At 46.4% G+C, this 12,676-nt stretch overlaps 1 protein-coding gene across 4 annotated transcripts in view; it reads right to left on the minus strand.

Annotated features, from left to right (window-relative positions):
• The window catches only part of TOP2B (DNA topoisomerase II beta), a 497,734-nt gene that overhangs the window by 450,413 nt on the left and 34,645 nt on the right, over positions 1 to 12,676 (minus strand). For 2 of the 4 annotated variants that reach the window (XM_085630533.1, XM_085630532.1), the window contains exon 1: positions 9,685 to 9,941. The exons of the other annotated variants lie outside the window; for them this stretch is intronic. In XM_085630533.1, coding sequence (XP_085486659.1) covers positions 9,685 to 9,696 — 12 coding nt within the window. In that variant the 5' untranslated portion in view covers positions 9,697 to 9,941. Of the gene's footprint in view, positions 1 to 9,684; positions 9,942 to 12,676 lie in introns of those variants that run through there. 4 annotated transcript variants of the gene reach the window in all.

Below are 12,676 nucleotides of genomic sequence, written 5' to 3' on the forward strand. Positions count from 1 at the left end.
CTGCGATTCACTCGCCTCGTTCTTTCACCGCAAGATTGCCGACATACACAACAGTTTTGGTGCACAGACCGCGCACCCTACCACCGATCCGGCGTCCCCCACCACCACCCTCCGCACCTGGACGACGGTCAGCACCGAAGATACCACCCACACGATGAACACCATCCACTCCGGCTCCCCAACCGACCCCTGCCCACACCACATCTTCAACAAAGCCGACTCCATCATCGCACCCCAACTCCGGAACATCATCAACAGCTCCTTCGCATCCGCCACCTTCCCAGAGAGCTGGAAACACGCCGAGCTCAGCGCCCTCCTGAAGAAACCCACCGCGGACCCCACGGACCTCAAGAACTTCCGCCCCATCTCGCTCCTCCCCTTTCCGGCCAAAGTCATCGAGAAGATAGTCAACAAACAACTCTCTGCCTTCCTCGAGACCAACGGAGCCCTCGACCCCTCGCAGTCCGGCTTCCGAGCAAACCACAGCACCGAGACCGCCCTCATCGCAGCCACTGACATCAGGTCCCTGCTCGACAACGGGGAAACAGCTGCCCTCATCCTCCTGGACCTCTCGGCAGCCTTCGACACCGTATGCCACCGCACCCCGATACAGAACCTCCGCAACATCGGAATCCAAGGAAAGGCCTTGGAATGGATCTTCTCGTTCATCGCCGGCAGAACCCAGAGAGTCCGCCTTCCCCCGTTTCAGTCCGTGGCCACCGAAGTCATCTGCGGCGTCCCGCAAGGATCCTCGCTCAGCCCCACCCTCTTCAACGTCTACATGAGCCCCCTCGCAGCCATCGCACGCCAACACAACCTCAACATCATCTCCTACGCCGACGACACCCAGCTGATCCTCTCCCTCACCAACGACCCCGCCACAGCCAACCTCCAGGAAGGAATGAAAGACGTCGCGGAATGGATGAAGCTCAGCCGGCTGAAACTGAACTCAGATAAGACGGAAGTCCTCATCCTGGGAACATCCCCCTCCGCCTGGGACAACTCCTGGTGGCCCCCTGCCCTGGGCTCCGCTCCAAAGCCAACGGACCATGCTCGCAACCTGGGCTTCATCCTGGACTCCTCCCTCACGATGACCAAGCAAGTCAACGCCGTCTCGTCATCCTGCTTCAACACCCTGCGCATGCTCCGAAAGATCTTCCGGTGGATCCCCACCGACACCAAGAAAAGACGGTCACCCAGGCCCTCGTCACCAGCCGACTGTACTACGGAAACACCCTCTATGCTGGAACCACAGCCAAACTACAGAAAAGACTCCAGCGCATACAGAAAGCCTCTGCACGACTTATCCTGGACACCCCCGCTTCAGCCACATCTCTTCCCAGCTGAGAGACCTGCACTTGCTACCCATCAGCAAGAGGATCACGTTCAGACTCCTCACCCACGCACACTAGGCTCTCCACGACATGGGACCCACATACCTCAACAACCGCCTCACATTCTACACACCCACCCGCCACCTCCGCTCCGCCAGCCTCGCCCTCGCCACCGTCCCACGCATCCGCAAGACCACCGCCAGAGGAAGATCCTTCTCAAGGGCAATCCAAGAGCTACGGAGCGGCTGCCCTTCCAAGTGGCGGAGGCCACAGGCACCACTGTCTACAAGCTAGTCCAACCTGTGAGATTTCCTTACCCAGAGTTGATTGTACAGCTTGCATTGCCTTTCCTAGGTTTCGCTCCCACGGGACAACCCTGCTTTCAAAAGATTTTAACAGACAAAACATATACCTCACCAACAGTATTCATTAGAAAATCCTGTCTTTTCTAAGATGTGCTCTATTCACATGGATTGCTTTACATCTCCAAAGACAAAGTGTTTCTGAAACTCAATGGTCCACCGTTTGCCTGAAATGCCTACCCTGCTTCTCTCCTATAGGACTCGCTCGAAGTCCTTCAGGAGCTCTTGTTCAACATCACACTTGTTTACAGATATGTTCAGCAAAGATTTGTATTTGTGCACGAACATATCACCCAAGACACAATAAATCCTCCCAATTAGTACATTATAGACAGTCATTACCATGTGCTGCCGAGTCTTCGGATATCTCATGGCCTTAGTTTCACTAGATATTCTGCATCACTTTTAGCTCAACACTATCATCACACACCATTATTTCAGATACATCAATAAATAGTCTTCTTCTACAGAAAGCACATGCTATGGACAACCGACAGCTCAAGCCGAAGAAACGCAAGAAAATTCAGTTAGCCCACTCATCCACACACGCTTCCACACTGAGCACTCAAGATCAAAAATCCTTTCACGTTCACACAAAGCTACAGAATAATTATTTAACTGAACATACCCAACTATCTTAAAATGGTATCCCCATAAGACAAGGACAATGTCATACCCTGTTATGTTGAACCTTATTGCACCGAGAGACGGGCCAGGGGCTTGCGGCTGAACACTAACTATTGATTTTAAACTGTGATGTGACCAAATGTTTGAATTTTGTTAATAAAAAAGAATTTACCCAAAAAAAAATCAACTATCTTACATACGCAAGCGCAAACAGACAATTGATAGCACATGGAAGCCCACACAAAGGGACAACCAGGTCCATATTGAGATACAATGCCGCATTAATGGTAGAAATCAATATACAGATGTCAATAAAATAGTAGTTGTTCCACTCCATGAAGAGGGCTACATGGGCCAGAGGCCACAGAATACCCCAGCGTGATCGCACTAGTAGAAGCATGAACCACGCATTTTACAGGCAGATGACTGAACACAACGCTGAATGATGCATTTGGCCCACCCAAACAGTAATTATATTCTGTACTAAATTCCGTATTAACAGTCTTGCGATGAGAACGGTAGATCTCAACAACAGCTTGAGTATGGGACTCCTAAAATACGCCTTCTCTCCCAGTAAACAAGCTTTCTCAACCAGAGTGCTCTTCCCTCGTGCATGAAAACCAACCATCCAGGCAGAACCACATAATAGAGTTGGCTAGCTCTCAGCCAACAGCAGTGTTCAGCTCAAACACATTACGGCATGTGCCCTTCTAACAATGCAACATCCTACAGGGCCTCAATGCGAACATGTAAAACCATGGGTGAGTAGATGGAGCAATTATGAATGACTTACTAAGCTTCTGGAAGCCCATTTGACAGAGTACAAGAAGGCTGCAGGAACACAACCTTATAAGCGGGAACAATCAATTTGTCAACCTATGAACATCATGCCATATAGTGATACTCAATGAAGAAAACTTTGCAAGCCTGGAAGGGAAAAGAGTATCCTTCTGATGTCTGTAGAGGGAGTACAGAAATGGCAGCTTTCAGGTTCCACAGAGACTCTGAAATGTATCAAAACTTTCTAGGAAACCTGGTGTTAAAAATATATATATATAAGTAAGAGGATGTTTGGGAGCAGCAAGACTTAGTGAGGTGCGGGGGAGAAGTGATGTAAAGGGGGATGCAGTACACAGCGAAAATAAGGCAAGAACACATATGTACTCCCACTGAGTGCTGAAAGCAAACTGAAACAAGCATATGCAATGCAATAGGTCTCCCATTTACGCGAGTTTGAGCTATTGGCATTATAAATGATAATGCCATTTATTTAGGTTTTAAAAAACAAAAAAAGGCATTGTTATTTACAATGTTAATCGCTCAAACTAGCGTAAATGCGAGACCTATTGCATAGCCAATAGGTCTCATCTTTGGGATCTTATAAGTGTTTAGCCATGCAACAGCTGATGTTGCATCAAGGATATTGTTCTGGATAACTAAACACTTATAAGGTCCCAAAGGCAAGACCTATTGGCTATGCCAATGCTTGTTCAATAATGCAGCCTTTTTGACACAATCATGGTGGCAGTGGTCTGTGCTGCTCCCCTTCTTCCCCAATAAGGTTTTAGAGGTCAGCCGACCACAGAGAGGTCTGCCTTCGGGATTATTGGGGAATTGGAGCAGTCCGAAGACTGCTGGCAGTTTGGGCTAGATTGGGCTATTTCATAGCCCAAGGTATTTAAGCGGACACTTTATGTGTCCAGCCACTACGGTGGCTGGTATTAGGACCTTAACATTCTTGCCAGTCTTCCCATCCCTCTAGTTAGGTCTAGGGATTTGTGTAATGTTGAGCTGTATTTTTCTTTGGCAGGCTTGGTCTGGAACAGCTGTGCAGGGGGGAGTTAAGCATGTAGGGCTGTTGCTTTGAAGAAGGTGCAGAAGTGGTTGGCCAAGAAGTTGGCATGGTTTACCGAAGTTTATTGTTGACAGCTGCAATCCAGGCTGAAAGTGAACTGGTAGACAAGCTCACGCCTGGACGAGCCAGGAAATCAAAGGTCCATTAGGAAGTTAAGTTATTTACATGTTAATAGTCGCATTAAGCTGAAGGGGAGTTTAAAGTTCTCAGTGGCAAAATATCAGCACAGGAGGAAGTAGAGACTTAAAGAATAAAGTTGTGGGGAGGGACAGTTGGTGGTGATGGGGGTACCTAACATAGGCGAACAATTAGTGAGGTTTTAATTTTGTAAGGTGGTAGGCCCAGGGTTGTTTATGGGATGTGCACCTGTTTCAATAAAGCAGCCTTTTTCACACAATTACGGTGTCAGTGGTCTGAGCTGCTCCCCTTCTTCCCCAATTGTTACATTCTGTTGAACCTGTTAATTCTAGTTTAAATCCAAACTGAGGTGGGATGCAGTGTGTAACACAACACCTACATCCTGGTAACAACATTGGGCAAGGCAAATGCATAATTAAATGTGGACATGAGCCTCATGTTCAGTCCCAACTCAGTAAAAGCGAACCATGAATCAAGCTTCAGCAGGGCTTACTTATGCTGCACATGAGGGCTGACGTCTCACCCGGCATGACCGCACAATATGGTGAGACTACACCGGGTTCAATATCTATCAAGAGGCAGACAGTCCGGCTGGTTTGAGGCAGTCATCTTTGTTCACAGATGTCTGTAGGACCAGTTGGCATTTGTTTTCAATTTTCACTCTACGTTTTTTTTTGCAGTTGTATATAGCGCAAACTCCACCGGAAGGTATTGGGGTGCTTTACATGCGCACCAGTTACTTTACATGAGGACTCGTTTATTTTGTATTGCTCCGTCCACGTGTGTGTCTGTGTGCCTGTGTTGAGTGCCTCATTGTAAATACCTGGGGGCTTATTTATGAAAACTGTTGCATCGCTGTGTGAAAACAGCGATGCAACAGTTTTCACTGCATGCTCCTTGCGACAGGATTGAGGTGTCATATTTACTGTATGACGCATTATGTCGCAAGCAATTACAGATACGTCAGTATTACTGACGTATCTGTCGGCGCAAAGGTGATGCATTGCTGGAGTTGTGTCGGAAGCATGACGCAACTCCAGCAATGTTCCTTTCACATGGAGTAAGCTCCACGTGAAAGGGCCTGAGTCAGTCTTATGTCAGTCATGAGACAGGTGTAAGATATTGACACAGTAGCGCCCTAGAAGCGGCGCGTTGAAATCTTATAGATTTCAATACGACCACTTCTACGAGGTTTTTTGCGGGTAGTGCCCACCCTGCATACATTATACCTGATGCAGTATACATATAATGTAGGGCTTGGGTTTACTCAGTGACATCTGCATAGATGCATCACTTTGTAAATAGGGCGCTTCGTGGCGCATTTTTTATGCCACTGTTGCGTCACAAAAAGTGACAACGGTAGCGCAAAAGTGACGCTGGGGCTCATAAATAAGCCCCTCAATACAAAAGCCAATCCTACTGGGTATGGTAACCGAAGGAATCTTAAAGGTTGCTCTTTTCTAGAGCTAACAAATTGAATCTGTGTGCTTAGACGCACGTAAATCACAAGTTCTGTTCACTTGACCCCAGAACACGGTACACAAAAAAAAACTTGCAAGTCCGATGCGGAAGCAAACCTTAATAGTACACTCTCCTCTAATTAAACCTTCGGCTTCTGTGGTCAGGGGATTTTTCTCCTTTCTAACGCAGACAGGGTGGGCGAAACACTACTTTTTATAGTGTCAAAAGTACCATTTTACAGTGACATTATAAAAATGTAACGAGCAACAGAGTGAAGAGATGACACCTCTCAGACAAGGCCGCTGTTTACTAGGGGGGTTTCCTTAGACAGAGAATAAGAGGGGGCGGAGGAAAGAGTACGAGAGAGGAGGTGACAGAGACCCTCTAGTAAAATATACATTTGAAGGAAGTCATAGGCCCACTCCTACAGCTTCTGTGACAGGATGAATGGATTTTCTTTCCCAGTTAAATCAGTCATTCAGCATGGAGTTTAACCTATGGTAATTATGTGGTTAAAACCTACATTTCCTGCTAACCCAGATTGAGGTGTTCCCGCACTCACTGGTGAAGACCACATAAATCAGAGTTATGTGTAGCGAGGCTGTCTTTCCTTCCCATAATTCATCAGGCAGGCGTCAGAGGGGGCACCTGCCTGTTTCTACTACTCCGTGGGCTGTCTTTCAGTATTAGACAGGTTGGAAATTGCGAGGCCGCACTGGAATAAAGACTGTCATAATTTGTCTCAGCATGAAAGCAGTTTTTTTGAGAGATGAGAACTGTGATTCTACATGCAATTTCTTTAATCGACAAATGCTTATTTTTTCGGGAGTATGAACCACACAATTCGAGAGGTTGCTTAAGTAGGACACGAGCCTTAAATAAGACCAGCATTGGCCGCGTGGCCGCAAAAAGTAACGCGGCCGCGAAAGCGAAAATCATCGCGATCACGAGCTCTGCGGTGGGGGAGGGGCGGAGCGAGGCGAGCAGTAAGGGTGCTGTGAGGAAAGCCCGTTGGTGGATGTGCACATGCTTGCGCAAGCTTGAGGCCAGCAAAAGCATGCGGTCGAACTTTTAAAAGCCCACTTACTAAATGTCTCGCCAGCGCATGAGCTGGCTCAGGCGAGACCTAAAAAGTAGTTCTTTGAATGTAAGCGGTGGAAAGATAAAATGCATCCACTCTTAAGGATGGTAAGGAAATTAACCTCCAGGGGACGGCTGAGGAAGGAAAGCAACCAAATAGGAAGCAAGCAAATCAGGTTGCCAAGAAAACTGGTCAATGAGGAGCAATGGGTTGACACAAAGCCCCCTCTCAGTATTGTTATTGTACACAATAGGTCTCTCGACCACAGACAGGTATGGATGAGACCTAAAAAAAGACTGCACCACCGAAAAATATTTAAGTAAACATCTTGGCGCACAGAAGATAATAATCAAGGACACAATGCACATTTTAGAGACCAAAACATCTGCCCGTGATCTCAAAATGCATTCAGTCTAAACCATGCTTCTCCAACTGTTTACGCCAATATTGAAAATATGTATTTGAGACAAAAACGTATGTGTCTTCAGGACACAGGTTGATCTTTGGGGGGGAAAAATAGTTGGATTTCAAAAATATATTCAAAGCTAGTATTTGAGTGATAAAAATCAAATGGTTTTGGGGGAGACTTACTACTAATACTAGCTTGGTGCCGGTGGGGGGGGGGCTATGCAGATGTGTCTGTTATGTAATACCAATGTAGAGGCATTGCACATAGAGCCTTTTTACATTACTTTTGTCAACCGAGCTTGATGCGCTGAAGTAATCACTACTGCTAATTGTGCATTTGGTGGCCACTAATGCAATAGTAACCACATAAGGCAATAATATCACTGAACATAAAGTAGCTCTTATTACAGTAACGGTTGGAGAACCTTGGTCTAAAATATTGTTTATCCAGACTCCTCTACAACCCAATAGATTCAGCTCACAGATAGTGTCACCAATTAAAAAAAACTCCAGCCAAAAGGATACTTAATGGAAACAATACTGCCTTAAATTCCAGGATGGCCACTTCGCTCAGCTGGGAGGCTTGCGATTATGAGTGTAGTGGCACAAGAGCGGTTTTTGCTTCGCTAAAAACAAGGATAGTTAGATCTAAGCTATAAACCAGGACTAAAGTTCTCATTACTAAAAATTAGTGGGATATTTATCGCACCAGATAAAATCAGAATCTGCGGAGTTCAAAGTTATCAGGTGCGATAAACATCACTTGCAAGGTTTGGGGGAATAACACGCAGACCCAGACACCTGCACGCTCCAGTAAATACCCTGCAATCCCTAAATAAAACATGTGCAGGTTTCACCTAAATTTATCACAAAACACAAATGTGATGGGTAAGAACAGCACCTACTATGCATAGCACAATTAACCGGATGATCACAATGAGGGCCTAAGTCTTTTACTTAATGTATTGACCCCCCCCCCCCCAACCCCCGAAGGATGAAAAAGACAAACTCGACTGGGCTATCTCGTACACAAGTAAACAGCAAGAGTGACTGGACCCGGTGGGCTTTTATGGAATCCTGTCTCTATCCACTGCCACTAACAAAGTATATTTGTGGAGGGGGTCGGTGCTGATTTTTAGATTTTTGGGGGAATTTCCAGTTCACTACACAATTACGATGGGTACGGTTAGTAAAATTGGCTTAACATAAAGTAAACCACCAACTTAAGGGTTATTGCACATATCTGATCAGTCCCCAACTAAAAGCACTCAAGTCAAACTGTTTTCTTTTTTCAATGAGGCACGAAGCCCACGTAATAAACTTAAAACACTTTGAAAGGTCCAACTTCTGGGGCAGCACTTTGAATGGGAATGTCCCCTCCCCAACCCATGGCCTATCCACTCCCAATCCCCCCCCCCCCCCGCCTTTTTACTTCCAGCTATACTTTTGTTGCTACTTTGTGGTTTTATCACACCCTCCTATAATGGGTACTTGCTACAAGATGTATTTGAAGAAAATGTGGAAACCGAAAGCACCTCTTTGAAGAACTCGAAACACAACCAGAACAGCGAACCGGGTTGGCAGGCGCCTCGATTTAAACTGTCCCCAAGGTCCATAGTGATCGCTTCCCAGCAATCCCCGCTGCACAGCAGAAACAGATCCCATGCAAAGGAACGCAAATGCATGCTACATGGAAACAAATGCCGTCCCCAACCACGCACAGCAAAGCTAGTAGCGTGGGCAGCACACAAGTCAGCGTGCACAGATCATTTTCAAAACACTGAACAAACGTTTAACACTATAAGGCAATTTTAAGACTACCTGGCTGTTTTTTTAAGGCTTAAACCCCGATATAAATCCATTCACGGAGCCGGTTGGAAATGGTACAAAAACAGGAGTAGGCAAATTATAAAAGGGGTATTCGGTGTGACCCAAGAAGAGTCGCCATAGAGTGCACAACAATGGCATAAAGTCTACTCGGGGTGTATTTGATCGCATTCCAGTGTTAAAACAATGAAATAACCCCCCGCCCCCAAGTCCAAAGGTAAAATCTGCTAGATCTCGCCTGAATTAGAGACCTTAGAAAAGAAAGCATTAATCTGAAAGCATCGTACCCGAACGTGCGACAATCGGCTATGAGTGAGGTAAAGGCCCGGCTCGGGGGAGGCGAGGTTAGGCCCCGGCAGTGGAGTCCTCCGGCCCCGGTTCTCAGCTCTACCCCCTGAGCCAGCAAAGGCCCCATTGTCTAAGCCGGCAGAGCTAGGCCCTGGCCTGCTGCAGCCCGGCCATTCATTCTGCAGCCGATCGGCGGCTGCGCAAGCCCGCGGAGGCGCTGATCCGAGGCCGGGGCTGCCGAGGCTCGGGGCAATGCTTGGGGACAAAGGGCCGAGTGTGCGACAGCCGTGAACGGAGACTCACCGGGGGCATCATGATCGAGTGTGCGCCGCAGCCTGTCTGCGATCGGCAGCTCACGGCCTGATCCGGGGAGAGGAGGAGGAGGGATCAGGGAGGGATCAGGGAGTGGGGGGTGCTCTTCCGCCCACACTGCCGCCTGCTGCATCTCATTACAGGCATTCAGGAGGCGGCGACAGGGGATGTTGCTCAACACACTGCAACTCGGGATCCCCTGCCGGCTCTGCGGGGATAGCCCCGCTGGTGTCCACGGTGCACGCACTAACAGAGGTTCTGTGGGGCGGAAACTCTGCCGCCTCTTCCAGTAGCGCCATCTGAGGCGCCGCAACCGGTCCAACAACCCGCTCAAACCCCTCCAGCGTGTCCGCCACATCCAACCCAGAAACAAAACCTGCTTCAATCTACGAAACAACAACATAATTGCCAGCGCCCTCTCGTCGCCTACAGAAAGTAAAACCAATCTCTCGGTTAGCAAGAGAATCCACAAACACCCCATAACCAGTCAAAATAAGAACAATCCACAGCCACCCTAAACAAGTTCGCATCAGAACCAATCTCTCGGTTACCAAGAGAAGCCACACTCACCCCTAAACCAGTCCCAAGCAGAACCAATGTCTCGTTTACTAAGAGAATCCACACCACCTCTAAACCAGTCCGAATCAGAACCAATCTCTCGGTTACCAAGAGAATCCACACCCAACCCTAAACCAGTCTAAATCAAAACCACTCTCTTACCAAGAGAATGCGCAACCACCCAAAAACCAGTCTAAAGCAAAACTACTCTCCGTTACCAAGATGAAGGACATCCACCCCAAAACCAGTCAGTCTCTGTCTCACACACACTCAAACCAGCTATTCTAGATTAATCAAATTAAGGGACACTCATCTAAGGACTACATTAATTAAAACAAAGAGGTTTTCAGTACCTAATCAGAAACCAATTCTAGCCCCATCATTACCAAGAAAAATCAAAAACATTTCCCATTTACCCACAAACCTCCAACTATCCTCTTTACCAGTTACAGACCCATAAATTATCACACACTCTTTCCATTCCATGCAGAAAATAGGACCAATAATAAAAACCAATAAAGAAAAATAAATAAAAAGACTAACACTATTCCCCACAGTTGGCAGAAACCAAAACAAAACACCCCTCCTTTAGTCACAAAAATGAAACATCACATTACGTACCAAACAAAACCCAGTCTCTGCATTGCCAAATGAATGTGAAACTATACCCACATCAAGAGCCTCCCCATCATAAACAAACCAAAATCAACCTCAAAACAAGCATCGCCACCAATCACATAAACAGCCACCACTCTCTCCCTTGACTTATAGGAATTTTTTTTTTTAGCCTCGTATAGGGGTCTCTAATCCTTCAGACCGACAGCCAGCCAAACAAATTTCAGCTTCCGATGCTGACGCATAAACTGAGTGTGCGTAAAATTATAACTGTGGCAGCTGAGAAGGCTGGAGTGGAGAGTTCCTGCGGACTGTAGGAAATGTCCAAAAGTAGGGGGGGGGGGGTCGAGCACGAGCGGTGGCACGTGTCCCACTTGCTGCATGAAATAGCGCATGTTTACAGGTGGACATTTATGCACCCCAGTCTGGGTGTGTTTGCATCTGTTCCTGGTGGTGTCCCCCTCACAAGGAGCAAACTTTTACAAATGAGATCACAAGGGCACCTGATGACCACGCTCTCAATCAAGTTCTTCTCTGGGACAGTGGTGACCATTCCTGGCAGAGTGGTGTACATCGTTCATATAAGACAAGCATCATTGGCATAATAGTGACTGTGCCCCGACAATGGTAAACCATGGGCAAATTAATGAGTTCAAACTTCTGGTTTATTGTGGGCATCCTTATACTAATCAGGACCACCCGAGGCATAATAATGGAGAAGTCATGGTTCATCAGGAGGCATTTCATTGTGGTATGACATTCTTAGAGACTATGCACTGGTGTTGTCATTCTTAATCGTGCATCTTAAGGTTACTTATGTCAAGTTGTGTAACATGGTCATCACAGAGTAACCAGATCTTTTGAGGTTTTCCCCTTTTTCCACATGCAAAACTCACCAGGTTTTACCAGGCAAAATGTGAACAAAGAAAAAGTAATATAGGTGTGCAAAATTACTTCACTACTTTTTTTTGGGGAGGAGGGAGTCTCTGTTTCATTTTCCTACTTCTACTTGTAAAAGCCTGGTCCATCAGGCTGCATTTTGGTATTGCCTGGCTACCTAAAAGATAACTCATAGGTACCTACCTCGATTGAAAACGTGTGAATTTGTTCTTGGCCCAAAAAAAACTTTTTGGAGTTCCTCAAAAGATTAAATCCGATCTTTGTCTATCATGTCTCCTAACTTGAAGATGTCCATTGTATCCCCTCAATTGAAGCCCTCCCTTTTGCCATTCAGTTTCCCACCAAGAAATGGACCGAACCTTGGAATGTTTTTTCACCTACACCCCAATTGTCCTAATTTTGTTCGCCATGGTCCTATGTACCACTTCAAGTGCTAGAGACAGGTTTGGTTACTTTTTGTCCATAACCGTTCAAGGAGTTACCTCATTAATTTATTTCTCCTCATGGCTGACTGCTGTACTGAACCAATGTCCTGTACATTTTATGTAATGCTTCCCTTTCATTATCCCTTTCTCTTAACTGTTTTAGAAGCGCCCTGAATTAATCCTTTTGTATTATGTACTGTGTTTTGAAGTGGCCAATGTTTAGAGCGTGATATAATTTTGAATACAGCAGCCTCTGCCCAATGCAAAGAGGGAGTCTTTTTCATAGAGCTACATTCCTTTTCCTAATCTTAATTTTTTTAAATTATATGTACTGCATTTTCCTTGTCACCTTGACCCCTAGCTTCTTAAAATCCTCCAAGCCCACAAGCAAATGACAGTTCTTTAGGACGGTCTCTTCCCTGTACAACACGGGTAAAACTACCAACTGGTAAATTATCATATATACTATGCATGTGCACTGCCAG

The sequence above is a fragment of the Triturus cristatus genome, chromosome 10, assembly GCF_964204655.1.
Source record: "Triturus cristatus chromosome 10, aTriCri1.1, whole genome shotgun sequence".
In the NCBI taxonomy this organism is placed as follows: domain Eukaryota; kingdom Metazoa; phylum Chordata; class Amphibia; order Caudata; family Salamandridae; genus Triturus; species Triturus cristatus.